At 30.5% G+C, this 15782-nt stretch overlaps 1 protein-coding gene across 1 annotated transcript in view; it reads left to right on the top strand.

Moving 5' to 3' along the window:
* LOC129227587 (activating signal cointegrator 1-like) overlaps window positions 1–15774 on the top strand; it is a 20387-nt gene extending 4613 nt beyond the window's left edge. Inside the window, exons 3-9 of the mRNA XM_054862171.1 lie at window positions 11–152; window positions 6945–7233; window positions 8892–9067; window positions 12715–12833; window positions 14426–14520; window positions 15481–15577; window positions 15661–15774. Coding sequence (XP_054718146.1) covers window positions 11–152; window positions 6945–7233; window positions 8892–9067; window positions 12715–12833; window positions 14426–14520; window positions 15481–15577; window positions 15661–15719 — 977 coding nt within the window. The 3' untranslated portion in view covers window positions 15720–15774. The remainder of the gene's footprint in view (window positions 1–10; window positions 153–6944; window positions 7234–8891; window positions 9068–12714; window positions 12834–14425; window positions 14521–15480; window positions 15578–15660) is intronic.
* The last annotated feature ends 8 nt before the right edge of the window (window positions 15775–15782 follow it).

Genomic DNA, 15782 nt, shown 5'->3' with positions numbered 1-15782 from the left:
CGCCAGTCCAAAGCTGGGTTCAAATTGTATACTAAGTTGATGAATCTAGAGAATGCTAGTATAATTGATGATATTTCACGCCAGAATTATGATTCAAATTTAAAGTCTGCAATTGATCATAGGAATAAACTACTTGAGTACGATAAGACAGTGTAAGTAAATAACCTTGCAAAATATGTCAATATTTTAATACTATTCATGTAAAAATAAAACCTTTGAGCAATACAGGGGTGCCAATCCCCCCCCCCCAAGTTCAATAGCGCAAATTCCCCCCAAAATTTTTCTCAACTCTCTTTCCCTTTTTTATTTTTTATCTCTCTTTTTTTTAATTATTTTTTTAAACATTTTATTTATTTATTTTTTTAAATATTTTCTATTTATTTATTTGTTTTTAATTATTATAATTTTATTAGAAAAGTTCTGTGCTTTGCCAATGACATACTCACACACACACACATAAACTAAATAAATAAATGAAGTAAAATATAAAAAAAATAAAATAAAGTAAATAATTTAAATTAAAAATAAATTAATAAATAAAATAAAAATCCAACCCAAGAATTTTGATGGCGCAACTTGCGCTATAATTTTCTCCTGTGGGCACCCCTGGAGCAATAAACAATATGTATCTAACACATTAGAAACACACTTCCTAAATATATAAATTCCTGAAATATCTAATACAGGGGTTCCCAACTTGTGGATCGTGACATTATCCCTAGATTAAAAAAATATTTTATTATATAGTATTTAAATTAATGAAAAAATAGAATCAGTTTTGAGTAGCATTAATACTTGAACGGTGGTGGTGAACAGGGCCCGATCAAGCCAAACTGGTGCCCAGGTCCTGAGTAGATGTTGGTGCCCCCCCCCCCTCCCCCTCCACATGAGAAAATCCGCGCAATTTTAAAGTCAATGTTTCATACTAGAAACCTAATTACTAGAAACTACATTTTAAAGGAACATTACTACATTTGAAAGGAAATCTGTGATTTGAAACCAAACACAGTTAAAATTGCCTTTTAAGGCAAAAGAGAGTTAAAAAACAATTTAAAACTGCAAAAAAAAAAAAAAAATCTAATTCTGACATCAAGCTTTAAAAAAAGCTTCTTTCTAGCTTTAACAGAGTCAAATGTGTCGATCAAATAATTGAAATCTTTGTTTGATGTCACAGAATTTTCAATGGTCAATAAGGAAAACTCCTGTAAATTATCCTGAGAAACGCAGCTTCTCAAATGATTTTTTATTCTTTTCAAAAATGAAAAGGGACGTTCACTGGAACAGCTGCTGATAGGCAATGTAAGAAGAACCTGCATGCAGGGGTGAATCCACATTCGGAAATGTATGTGTAACATTTAGTGATCTTATCCTTTTAAAACATTCTCCAGGAGAAGGGTTACCTTTTGCAAAAATTCGAAAGTGTGTTAATTCTTCTGAAAAATGTTTATCTATGTCATCCGAGTAATTATTTTGAACTTCCAGAGCTAAGGGACAGCGACTTCTTTACGCGAAATGTTTTTAACTTTATGAGGTTTTGAGCTGATTTTTAAAAAAATTTGAGCCTCCTCTCCCTTAAAGTTGAGAAAAAGTAAAATGAGCTTAAAAAAAAAGAAAAAAGAAGTGAATTTAGGTTAGGCTATTTTGGTGCCCCTAAATTTGTGGTGCCCAGGTCCGCGGACCCGTCGGACCGTGCGTTAATCAGGCCCTGGTGGTGAATCCAGAAGAGGCGTTATAGGGCTGCATCAACCATCCCCCCTCCTTTCAAAGTAGAGCTTTTGATCCCTCCTCGGTCCTCTAAGATTATCATACATTTCAGTTTTAGGACTTCAATCTCTGCAAATTTCTCCCTAATATCATATAAGTTATCATCTAAAATTTCATTTTTGGGTCTTCAATTTTAAATAATTGTTGGGAGAGAGTCTGCTTCCAAACCATCAGCCTGATGTCATCAAAGGTGACCTACAATTACGTTTTTTGGAGTTAAGTTTAAAAATATTCGTGGGAGGATCCCCAAACCACATCCCATCAAAATCAGCTTAAAATTGGAATCTTAGGACTTGAATTTCAAAACAAATTCTGAAGGAAAGTGCCTACTTTCCCCCTACACATTATTTAAAAAAAAAATTAAATTGTGTTTTAGAGCTTAAATTTCAAAAAAAGTCCGGAGGAAAGTCTTTGGACATTTCCTCTCGTCATCAAAGATGATCTACTGGTGGGTTTTTAAGATTAAAATATTAAAAAAATTTCCGGGGGTAAACCCCTAATTCCCCCTCCCATACCCCCGACAAATTATTAAAGCCCATCTAAAGTCATTTTTAGAGATCCAATTTTCAAAATTTCGGGGTGGAGTATCTGAAACAAAACTTTTTTCATAACATCATCAAAGGTGACCTGAAGTCCTTTTTTAGGTCCACTCAATCTCAAAAATTTTCCGATGGAGAGTCTTAAACCCCATCTCTTCCCTTAACATCAACAGAGATGGTCTACAGTTGCGTTTTTAAGGACACTTCATTTTCGTAAACTTGCAGAGCGTCCCCAATATCACACACCCAGAAAATCAATTTCAAGAAAATTTCCTGAGGAAGACTCTCTAAGCTCGTACCGTTCAACAACTCCATGAACCTATCTGCCTCCTAACATCATCGGAGATTGTCTGAACTGCAATTTTGCAAATTTTCCCAGGGAGGAGTTTTGCAAACGTTAGTTTTACTCTTACGATCATAGGCTCATATTTTTAATTCTCTTTCTACTATTATCAACATGATTCTTCTGATTTGTTTGCCCATATGTTATTGATGATCCCCTACAAGCCGAGAGCTGAACTCTCTCCCTCTCTCTCTCGCTATATGTTTGGAAAAAATTGAATAGCTGCCAAATGCCCCTTCTCCCAGTTTTCTGATCTTGTAACAGCCTTATTAAATAAAAAGAGAGTCTTGATGCATTTCACTGAAAGTTGGAACCACTCAGACGTTAAAAATTTTCATCACCTTACTCCTCCCAAAATTAAATCTTGCATTTGCCATTACTTGAGCACAAGAATTTTGCAAGTTTCCAAATATATTTTTAACAGAATAGTAACTCTCTTTTTGTTATCTCTCTACCAAGAATTTTTAAAGTATTTGTATATATTTAACTGAATACCGTATTTTCCTGCGTCTTATCCGCAGATTATCTGTAAAAAAAGGCAAAGTTTATGAAGTGCGCATTATAAGCTGCCACGGATTATCTGTGATTTTTTTTTCTTAACACCAATGCATTGAACCTCAATATTTACAATAGGATTCACCAATAGAGACCGTACGCCGACTAAATGTTGTTTATTTTAAAAAGTATGGGAGGAAATTTATTCATGTGAATATTTTATTATCATGTAAAACTTATTTTAATAAAAATGTTTTGGCTACTTTAATTATTGATCCAAGTCTAGAGCTTCGTTACTACAGCTGAGCTATGAAATCTGTTATCAAAGTTTACATGAATTTTTTGTGTTACGTTAAGAAAAATAATGTGTGCATCAGGGTTTGAAAATATCCGATATTTTGATATAGATCTGATATTTTTAATTAGCACAAACCACGGAGTAGGAAGAAGGAGAGAAATGTCCTACGGGTTTGCTAGTGTAAAAGTGGCAACGATTGTTCACTTTTTCCAGAGAGCGCTGTCAGCGAGCCGCTCCCGACAATCGCAGCAGATCAATGTAAATGATGCTAAGTTTCTCATTTTTTTACAGGCAGCTATTAAAGCAAAAAAAGAAAAAAACTACTGGAAATTGGTTGTAATAAGGGGCCAATATAGTGGACGATGTACGGCTTTCGTCCACAGGAAATTAGCGCAGTATTTTGATGGAAATTTTTTTTTTCATCACCTACTTGCCGAATTCGTCTTCTATTAATATATCGCTGTGCGATGTTTTATTTATTACTTGTTGGAATTTTTCTATTCCTGTAAATAATTGACAAAATGAGAATGTAGTACAATTATTTTCGTAAATACATTTTTTTTTCATTAGCTGTAAATTTCGTGACATGTTTCGAGAACTAATTAAAGCAAAATAATTTTTTTGCTTTCACAACCTTTAACAGATAAAAATAAATAATAATGTTCTATTTACTTAACTTCAAGCTGATATTGATTATGATAATTTTATTCATGTATTTACTCACTGCTTAGACATAATTGTTATCATTTTTTTTATTATTGCATTTTTTTCTTCAAACAAATCGAAAAAAAATCTGGAAACCTTTTTCATTTAAAAAATACATATACAATAAGAGTAAATTGTAATTTTTGAAAACTTGATTAATTTCAACAGAAAACCCCACAAATATCTCAAAAAAGCGTTCCAAGGTATAATTTTTTTTAATGAATAAGGTTTCTCGATTTTTTTTCCATTTGGTTGTTGAAATAAATGCAATAATTTTAAAAAATGATAACAATTCTGTTAAGCAGTGAGTATATACATGAATAAAATTATTATAATCAATATCAGCTTGAAGTTAAGTAAATAGAACATTAACATTTATTTTTTTCTGTTAAAGGTCGTGAAAGCAAAAATTATTTCGCTTTAATTAGTTCTTGAAACATGTCACGAAATTTACAGCTAATTAAAAAAAATATTTACGTAATTAATTCTAATATATTCTCTTTTCATCAATTATTTACAGGAATAGAAACATTCCAACTCGTAAAAAATAAAACATCGCAGAGCGCAATATTAATAGCAGACGAATTCGGCAAGTTGGTGATAAAAAATAAAATTAATTTTTTCCATCAAAATACTGTGCAAACTTCCTGTGGACGAAAGCCTTACATCGTCAACTATATTAGCCCCTTATTACAACAAATTTTGAGTAGTTATTTTCATTTTTTGTTTTAATAGCTGCCTCTAAAAAAATGAGAAACTTCGCATCATTTACATTGATCTGCTGAGATTGACGGGAGCAGTTCGCCGACAGCGCCCTCTAAAAAAGTGAACAATCGTTGCCACTTCTAAATAGGAAAGATTCATCTCCTCCCTTCTACCTCCCTGGCGCAAACTAAAATCTTCAAAATTTTAAACGCATCCTCTAATCACTCTTAAATTTCTTACATTCCAATTACAAGGTGTAGACTTAAAATAAAGGTTTCTTTCATTATTTATATAATGTTTCAGTTTACATTTTTATCAATTTTAATGGAGTTAATTTAACATTAGCTGCTTTACTCTTTTTTTTTTGTTAGCTCCTTTTACAGTTATATGATTCAGAAATAAATAATATGCATTAGTCGGTGCACAATCATATTTTCTTTTTTTTTCTGAGCAATGTTTTAAATTTAACTAGGCACTTTTAGTATGAATTAAAATTGTTAAATTACTAATAATTTTATGCATATAAAACACAAAATAAAAAGGAATTTGTATTACTTCGTTATATTAATGATGTATTATTATACATTATAAGAATATAGTAAATAACTTTTTGGTTATTTTTAATAATAAATGAACAATATTACTATGATAAACCTACTTTTGCTTTGAAAATACCGTAGTTGAAAAAATAAATATCGAAAATATCATGATATTTTCAAAATAAATATCAGATATATATCATGATACATATCGACCGATATACATCGGCGAACCCTGGTGCATAAAGAACAAAACATCCATCTTGTGATAGATTTCTTCTGGTTTAGTATCAAAGATATCAAGAATTAATTAAATAAAAAATTTGAAAAAAAAGAAAAGAAGTGAGCTGATCTATAAGTTTATTACAGCTGACTTCTTTTCGTTAGCTGACATTGGAATAGGAGGAAAAACTTTACTTTGGGTTAGAAATTGGCTTACTGGTAGGAAGCAAAGAGTAGTTGTGAGAGGAAATCATTCTAATTGGAGTGATGTTTTAAGTGGGGTTCCTCAGGGATCAGTTTTAGGGCCTCTTTTGTTTATTATATTTATGAATGACATCAATGATAATATTTCTGGAAGCATGAATTGTTTTGCTGACGATGTAAAAGTTATGGGGATTGTCGAAAATGAAGAACAAGTAAAACAGCTGCAAGAGGATTTAGATCATATTACTAAGTGGGCAGATAAATGGGGTATGGCAGTTAATGTAAGGAAATGTCAAGTGCTACACTTAGGTCATGGAAATAAGCGTATGAGATATCGTTTACAGGGTTCAGTCATAAATCAGGCAGAAAATGTTATGGATCTGGGTGTCTTTATAAATCAGGACTTCAAGTTTAGTCAACAGTGCAGTATTGCTAGTAACAAAGCCAACAAAATGCTTGGGTTCATCAATAGATCTATTTCAAACAAATCTAAGAAAGTTCTTCTGCCTTTATATAGGAGTTTAGTAAGACCTCATTTGGAGTATGCTGTTCAGTTTTGGTCGCCTTATCTGAAGAAAGATATTTTTGTATTGGAAAGGGTTCAAAGAAGGGTAACTAAATTAGTAAGGGGACTCTCAGATTTAGATTATGATACCAGACTTAATAGGCTTAACATGTATAGCCTGGAGCAAAGGAGAGTCAGAGGGGACATGATTCAGTTATTTAAATTTATCAAAATGAAAGATGTAAATGGATTAAATTTTTGCGGGGAAAGCAGGACAAGGGGTCATTGTTTTAAGCTATTTAAATCTCAGGCTAACTTGGAAATCAGGAAAAACTACTACTTTAGCAGGGTCGTGGGCACTTGGAATAGCTTACCGGAAGAGGTGGTAATGAGCAAGGGAGTGGATAGCTTTAAGAGGGCCATTGATCTTCATTGGGGACTAATTAATTGACTAGGACCAGCCTAGCTGGGCCCAGTGCCTGTTGCTGGTCGTCTCATTTGTATTTGTATTTGTATTGTATTATATAACAGAAAAGTCATTGTTGCAGATAAAATTGGTTTTGGTAGTTTTTTGTTTTTTCATTGATTTAAGTTATGGTATTCAGTTCAAAACTTTGCATTTCAGAGAAAAGAGACTCAAAGTCATTGATGATGAAAATGATTTTTTCCAAGTTGATAACAAATGGCTATCCAGCAATCAACGGAAAATTTTAAATGAAAAGAAAGAAGAATATGATGAGCTTCTTCTTAATCGTCAAAAGACCAAGTTTACATTCGATTTTGCTGGTAGGAAAGTTGTTGAAGAAAATCCTAATATAGACATAGACGTAGATAAATTGTTGGAGTCGGACACAAGCATATTTGAATGTGAAGACCCTACAAGTATTGACCTTCCTACGGATTTCAATCCAGTGGTAAGTTATTGTTATTTTGGAAAATGAATTGTAGTTTGGAATTTGAAATGTTGATCTAAACTGATGCGGAAAGGTAAAGCGTGGTATCTGCAGAAATGAGTTTCTGTGATAGGGGTCAGGTCTGTAACCAGTTTTATTTCGGGGAGAGTTTTACCAGCTCAGGGGTCTAAGTGGTCCTATATATCCTATATTTTCAAAAAAAGTATGAAAATCATCCTATATTTCCTATAATTTTGGAAAATGTCCTATATTTCCTATATTCCTGTTTTTTTATCCAATTTCTTTCTTTAAAACAACAGTAAATAAACTATCTGACTTCAGATTTTTCATCGAAAGTACGTGTGCAAACAAATTTCAAATTAAAAAACGCAACTCACTAAATCCTGCAACAGGCATCTTCTCTCATTGGCTACAGCAAGTATATTTTTGTGTTCAGTGCATTTTCTGACTGGAATGTTCTAATAGTCTTTTTGCAATCTTTTCTTTTTGTGGAATTTTATAGAACAAAATATCTGTATATTTGTGCTACAAAGCATTGGTTATTTCCTGTTAGTTCTCAACACAAAGACGGTTTTTATTTATTTATATAAGCTATGTTTGTCACACTTCTATCCCTGCAAAAAGTGTGAGTTGCTGTGTTAATTATCAATAAATTTCGCTTTGTTCTTTTTTTGTCTAAAAAGTACACTTTTTCCAAAATTATTCTTTCAACAACAGGAAAGTCATTTCAGGTGTAAGTTATAATTTTGTTTGAGGTTTAAAAAAAAAATCATTGACAAGAATAAATAAATTATATGTATGTATGTATTATTTCTTTTTTTCATAGCAAAACTATTCATATAATGTGTCCTATATTTGTCCCATACTTTTTGTGGAAAATGTTTTATATGTGACAAGTCGATCACTTTTACCCCTGCAGCACATTTGTTGTGAAATATATATGATCAATTAAATTTTAATTTTGTTCATATACTCTATTGATTTTTGTTTCTATAGGGTATTTAAATGAGGGATCTAGAAGTGTCCATTGAGATTCTCTTACTGATGTCATGTTCCCCTCAAAAACTTATCTATGAAAAAAATCTATGAACTTTTAAATAAACAAAATATTAAAAATAATAATACTACCAATAAAGCTGGCTTAAAAATGTGCTATTAAAGAAAAGCAGTTTATAAGTTATCTTAAGGAAATACAAGAAAGAAAAATATTAGACTCTTAAAACCAGCAAGACTCTAAAATATATAGTGAATTTATAATGTAAACAAATATTTATAGCAGCTACAATTATATTTCTTAGAAATATTTTGATGTTTAACAAGCAAGTTGAAGACAAAGTTAATTATTTTAGGAAAGAAGTGGTACCAAAATTCACTCTCTCATTAAAAATCCTGGGTCATTTAACATTAAAATTGGAGTAATAGTTTATTTTCCATACACTTGACAAAGATGGAGGAATATTAAAATACCTGCTTAAGGAACCCCAATCTACAAATTTTCTTTCCAAAGCTGAATGTTCTACGTCAGAAAAAAGATTCTATGTAACAAATTATTTGCAATTTTATAATCACTTTTTATTTGGTTAAATTTTTCTAATGAATTTTAGTATTGTGGAGCCAATTCTTGAAACATATGTTGATATTATCTTTTATTTTAAAAGTATGAAGAGTCAAATATTGGAAGAAAAAAGTATTATGAAATCAAGGATGCTCAAGAAGTGAAGCCTTCAGTTGCAATTAGAATCCAAGATCGTGAATTACAAGAAATGTCAGATGAAGGCTGGTGCCTTAGTTTACACCAACCATATGCATCTCTTGTTGTTTCTGGGATAAAGAAGTAAGAAAAATGAAACTTTCCTGTGACTACACATAAATTTTTAATTGTGATTTTGAATACAGTGAAACTTTGGTAAGTCGAACTTCGATGAGCCGAAAACTTTTGACAAGCCGAAGTGAATCTTTATTCCCGTCTAAGTGAATGGAGAATTAATGTTTTTTCGATAAGCCGAATTTTGTTGAGACGAAATATTCGATTAGTCGAATTTTATTTCATGGCTGTTGTCAAAATTTCTTCACTAAAGTAACTGAAGTCGAAATCGTATGTTTTTTTTTGATCTTCAAAAAGTATGAACAAAAAGAAAGGAATCGACGCCATTGCATTGCATCAAAAGGTGTCTAGACTAAGTCAAATATATTTTAAGTGAAAATTTTGCTTGATAACTTACCTACCATACAGCTCTTCTTTACGCATGTATCACGAAATTTTCAACATCCGATGATTAAAAATAATCGAAAAGTACCAACAAGGAAATTAGTGAATTTAAATATAACACCAATTTTTAATGCTGATACTGTTTGATATTTCCTTCGACATCCCCTCGTACATATTCTGGCGTGGTATGGAAAAGCATGCATGAAAAATAGAATATTTTTATTTGCAGAATGAGTCAAATAAAATACCATTAAAAACCGGTTGATTTTATCATGGAGTAATATATATGATGGAGAGTACCGCATACCAATTTACTGTGTTTAAAAACAGAATCATTGACATACATGTGAAGAATTTTTGGCTCAGATGATATATACCCCCCCCCCCTCCGGGGATTTCCGCATTTTTCACTCATTGGAATAACAACGTAGATTTTTAGTGCATAATCATTATATATGAGGCTAAACATATCAATCAGTTCGTTTTACCTGAAATGTTTTTAAAAGAAATTTGCAATAATATCAAATTGTTGGATGAAATCCTAATAAAATAAATTAAGTAATTTATATTTATTATTATGAATGAAATCCCGAAAGGTCTAAGTAGTCAAGAAAACTTATTCTTGTCAAAATTTTAATTGTATTTTCAAAGATTAACAATCTGCTATGACTTTTCTCAAAAAAATAACAGCAAAAAATACTTTTATTTAGAGATTTAAAATGTTTACTTTCAATCTGTCAAAAAAAAACTGAGTGATTTTTTTCTGTCTTGCTCGCACACCACGATATTCTCTGGTTGATACGAAATGTTGGCATTTAACGTTTTAATGACTTTCAAGAATATAATGTGTTAGAGCAAAAACAATAACTTTATAATAGTTCTATAAATTCTAAATCAGCTACCATCGGAATTCTATCAAATGCATATTAACAAGAAAAATACATTTGTATATTAACATGTACAAAGATATTCAACAATACTTACATGTGACCAGCGGTGCTAAATTTAAGTATCTCCATTACATCTGGATACAAGTAATCCAATAGCCTTTATTTTAAATGGATAACACGAGATCCTAAAACTATTCTCACCGCTGGAACACAATATATGACTAACGAATAGAATTGTTCGAAGTATTGAGCAAAATAATACACCTCAATAATATTCTAATACTGACTCAGTAAAACCCACATCAAATCACCAGGGCGATCAAAACACATCTGCCTGTCTGAAAATGGCGTGAACATTTTTCCAAACCTACAAAGCCCAAAGGCGTAAAAACAATTTCGACATATGAGTATATTACTCTCCAGACATGAAATAGCAAGCTATCTATTTTGTCTACGACATCTGAGTTGTTATTCTAAATAAGCTTTTAATTAACAAAATGTAACAGTGCGATTTAATAAGCACTAACAAAAAGTGATGTTTATCATAACTTGAAGACTAATTAGAATACTAACAAACTACAGCACAGCGGCAACCCAAGAAATGAAAAAATTCTGTTTTCGTTACTTCGTGATATTTCTGTTGTTGTAAGGAAAAAATACGTTTTGAAGCATTACAGAAATAATCTGTTAAAATCAGTCAGAAAACTACCTGAACTTTCAGGTTTTTTTTTAACAGTGTAGCGAAAGATGTATACTGAATGCAAATTTTATCTGAAAACAACAAAAATCCGACAAACTTGTATAGTTAAGCATTAATTTGCCAAAGCCAGTGAGGGGAGAAATTGACCCTACTGACCCACCTAAATGAGGTGCCTGAAACAAAAATTTATGTTGAATGCTAAAAGTACACAACATAATACAAACCCTATAGTTTACTTATTTTGTTATTTATTTAGTTTAATTATTTTATTATAAGTTTTATGTCCCATATTTAAAAACAAATTTATTTTAGTTCTGCATTTTCAGTCTTTTTCCTTTTTCTTCAAATTCAAACATCTGCTCCTGTTTATGCAAGAATGCATGTCAGCTACTGATTATTTTTAACTAAAACTAATTTAATATTTGCTTTGCCTTTTGTATCATAGTTTATGACAACAGGAACTGAATGTGTTAGTATTTTCAAATGATAAATGGATGCTCTTGAAGGAATGCTTTCGTTTTTGACAAAACAAATCTTTGGCAAAAATGGTTTTATTGCACCAAAATATGAGTTTTATTATTATTGTTTTTTTTTTCCTTTTTGCGATCACTATATTGCATTTTATTCTTCACACTTAAAAATTTTATTACTGTATTGTTGAAAAGTGTTTCTTTGTTTGGATTTTATTTTCATATATCTTTGTTTCCACCAGTTTCTTTTTCATACTGATGATTGTCAGCTTGTTTCTTTCGTTTTTTTTTTTGCGACTTGGCCTTTCATTAAATCCCTTTAATACTTCAAAAGTACTGTTAGTTTATTTTTGGGACAGTTTTAAATCAAAAATACTGTTAGTTTATTTTACATTAGAAATGAAATTTACTCTAAATTTGTTTCCTCTTGACGTGTGTGTAGTCCCATCTCTTCCTATTTTTTCCTACTTTTTCAATTTTTGATTCCTTATTTCCTACTTTTTTCCCCAAAAAACCACTTTGGGGTCTGGATGGGCCTCATGCTGTTTTTGGGGTGCCTTTCTTACTTAAGAAGGCAGAATACTGTATCGAAAAGCAGAATGTATCGAGTTCAGCTAAAACAAAGTGTATCACGCTAGCTGTTAATTTTAAAAACTTCCTGCTTGAAATTGTTAGGAATGTTTGTTGTTATGATTTTTATAAAACTGCATTTTTAAAACTTTTTAGTTTATAATAAATCATATTTATGGCTTATGTGCAATAGTTCTGTTATAAATTGACATGATTATCATAGTCACTTCTGATACTGTTATTGTTTTGTTAAAATCAAAGATAGTGGATCAAACATTTTTGTATTTATTCTGATCATAATTTTTCTTGATTATAACATAAGTTGATTGTATTACCTTTTAGTTTTTGGAATTTTTTTAGCTTTTAGTTTTTTAAATTTTACATTTGAAATTGCTGTCCATGTTTGTAGTGATTTTAAATTTACTGCATTTGAAACCCTTTAGTTTATAATTAATCACAATTATATTTTCTCTGGTACAGTTATATTTTAAATTGACATAATTCATCATATTCCATTCTGATACTATTATTGTTTTATTCAAATCACAAAGATAATTGTGGATCAGAATTTCTTGCATTTTTTTCTTGTTAGACTATATCATAAGTTGATTATATTCACTTAAGTATAATTTATTTTTAAAGACATGAAGGCAGAGTTTGGTATACAAGTTATAGAGGGCGCCTCTGGATACATGCAGCTGGGAAGGTACCCACAAAGCGAGAAATATCAGATATTGAAAATCTTTATCGTTCAAATATTGGTAAGTGAGTGAGTATTTTGCCACTTAATGTTTTTATATGCAGTGTATTAACTCAGTGGTTTATGTTGATTATAAAATTCTACTAACACCTACAATTAAATACTGAAAATGTTTTTTGACTAAATAAAATTCAATTATTCAAATTTCTAAATTTATTATTTTAATAATTAAAACTTAATCAAATTTTGTAAAAGCAAATTTTTGTAGCATACAGAAAATATTTTGAAGTAATCTGTTGTATGGATTAGCTTGATCATGGTGGGTGGTAAATTGCCACCCAGTTAGTGTTCACTTTTCAAGTTTTCTATACAAAGTTAAATAGTTGTAACACTATCCATCAATCTTTATCTGACTTCAATAAGTTGCTGAGAGGACAAAGCATGCATGTAAATTTCTGCAGGAATCTTAAAACACATATTTGTTTTATTGCACAAACATTAATTTTAAATTTTCAGCAATTTATTTTCAGATGAAAAAATGAACTTTAATTTTCAGGCACTTCACTGTTTTTTTTTAATTTATGCATTATTTTTTGTAATTTTTTTCTCCGTGATTGTCCCTTAATCAGAGTCAAATATATAGAGGTCCCTATTCAAAGGGACTGAGACTAGAATTAATGTCTCTTGAATAGAGGTGTCCTTTAAAGGAGGGTTTACTGTAAATACAATAAAATATTCATTTATTTTAATTTTAGTTCGGTGTTTTGTGAAAGATAATAGATCGTTCCAATTAAAAAGAATGAACTGAGTGTTTCATCTTCTGAAGACTAATATTTCAGAAAATGTGACATCATTTGAGATACTCAAAGCATTATCTTCTGACACATATTAAAGTTCTGCTAGCATTTAAAAAATATATATATTCTAAAAACATTTTCAAGGGCTAAAATTCAATTTTTTTTTAAACAGAGGAGAGATTTGCTTCCAAATTTTGGATGCAGAGGGGGTTATAATTGTTTGAGCGTGGTTGCTATTTTTTTATTTATTTAATTTTTTTTTGTAAAATGTCCCAAATAACCTGTACAAAATAAAATTCCACTGATTTTCCATATGTTCAATTCCCAAATTTATTGTTATAATGGAAACATGTTAAATTAATAACAAATGTATGTGGTTTATAGTTCCTATTAATTGCATTCAACTTAATATTGATATTCATTTATTTTATAAAGATGTTTACTTGGGTTGCACCCGTAAGCGAATTGCCCAATGCTGATTAATTTAATGATAGCAATTTTTAACACTACAATTTCTCTGGCAACTTTTGTTTAATATCAATTTTGACTTTTCAAAATTAGTTAGAACTATATTTCACTAATCAATGATTTATTTTTCTCAATTTTCATTTTTCTTAAAAGTGCTTCAAAATTTTATTCAAATTCTGTAAAAAAAAAAAAACTATAAAATGTTTTAAAAAATGATTTTTGACAATTTATTAAGTCTGGATAGCTACAGACATATTCAACCTATTGAAGAAAAATTACTCTTATTAGTTAAAATTAGAAAAAGAGTTATTTTTACATTTAAATAAAAATATATTACCATTAAGAGTTAATGTCAATGTTCATAAATCAAGTTCAATTGCTTTTATAGGTAACTGTAAGTTTCCTGAGAGTTATCCTGCTGGTTGCTTAATTGGCTGTGTTGATCTTGTTGAATGTTTGCCCCAAGAAGAGTATGAAATACAGGTATTAAGTTTCAAACAAAACCTAGAACAGTAATGGCAAACTTTCTGAGTTTGGGCCTAAAGTATGGACTATAGATGGCAGGGGTGCCCCTCCCCCCCCCCCCCCAAGGGCTAGGGTGCCAACTCCAAACCACAAAGACCCCTTCAAATCAAAAGCCCCCAAATAAAGAAAATATGCATTAAATACCCCTCCCCTAAAAATTCCAATGGCGCAGTCTGCGCCATGACCCCCCCCCCCAGGTATACACCCCTTGTAGGTGGGAATAGTCGGGAGAAAAACGGCAATCTTGGGAAAACACTAGTTTTTTCCCCCCAAAAGATTTTCTTTCTACCCCGGGAAAAGTTAAAATTTTGAAATTTCTAGCATACAATAATTTACTTAGAAATTTATAATGTTTACATTCTTTTTTTTATTTATATTTATTATCTTCAGTATCCTCATGGAAAACACTAGTTTTTCCCCCCAAAAAATTTTATTTTTACCCGGGGAAAAGTTAAAATTTTGAAATTTCTAGCATACAATAATTTACTCAAATTTATAATGTTTACATTCTGTTGCTTTTTTTTTAAAATTATATATTTTAACTTCAGTATCCCCATAAAAATAATAAATTTGATAATGCAAACTGTGAGATAATTTAATTTCCTTGTACACTCAACTATTATTTGCTTCTTTTCTTATTAACATTAAATGTATGCACAGAACATAATTAGAATGTCAGTAATTAGTACATAAGGTCCACTTTGTTTTAGTTTTTGTTTTGAACCTATCTTCCATTTCATATTTAAAGTTTTATGCTTCTGGGAACTTCATACTTTTAAGAGAAAAAATTGCTCATTAACAGAACAATTAAAATCATATGTAAAAGGCTAAGCTTTTCCTATTTATTAAAATGTGTTGTTAAAACAGAAATCATATATATATAGTTAATGGTTTCATTTTTTAAAATTCTATTTTCAGTTTCCAAAAGGTGAAATAGCTTCTCCATATGTTCTTTTGTGTGAAAATGCCCATGAATTAATGATAAAGTTTCCAATGAAAGGAAAGCATAAATTATGTAAGTTTTCTAACAGTGATCATTCAATGTGTATTTTTAGGCTTTGCTTTTAGTAACTTTTTGTGTTTTTATTTTCTTTTCAGTCAAACTTGAAAGCAATATTCACCAGGCTGCAAAGAAAACAATAAGAAAAAGCATGTAAATTTGAGAATTATGTTAATGTTTGCAAAAACTTAAATATATACTTTTGAATAGAGTACATTTT

This window comes from Uloborus diversus, chromosome 8 (genome assembly GCF_026930045.1).
Source record: "Uloborus diversus isolate 005 chromosome 8, Udiv.v.3.1, whole genome shotgun sequence".
NCBI classification, from domain to species: domain Eukaryota; kingdom Metazoa; phylum Arthropoda; class Arachnida; order Araneae; family Uloboridae; genus Uloborus; species Uloborus diversus.
The sequence above is the reverse complement of the archived record's forward strand: the minus strand, read 5'-3'. Positions and strand labels throughout refer to the sequence as shown.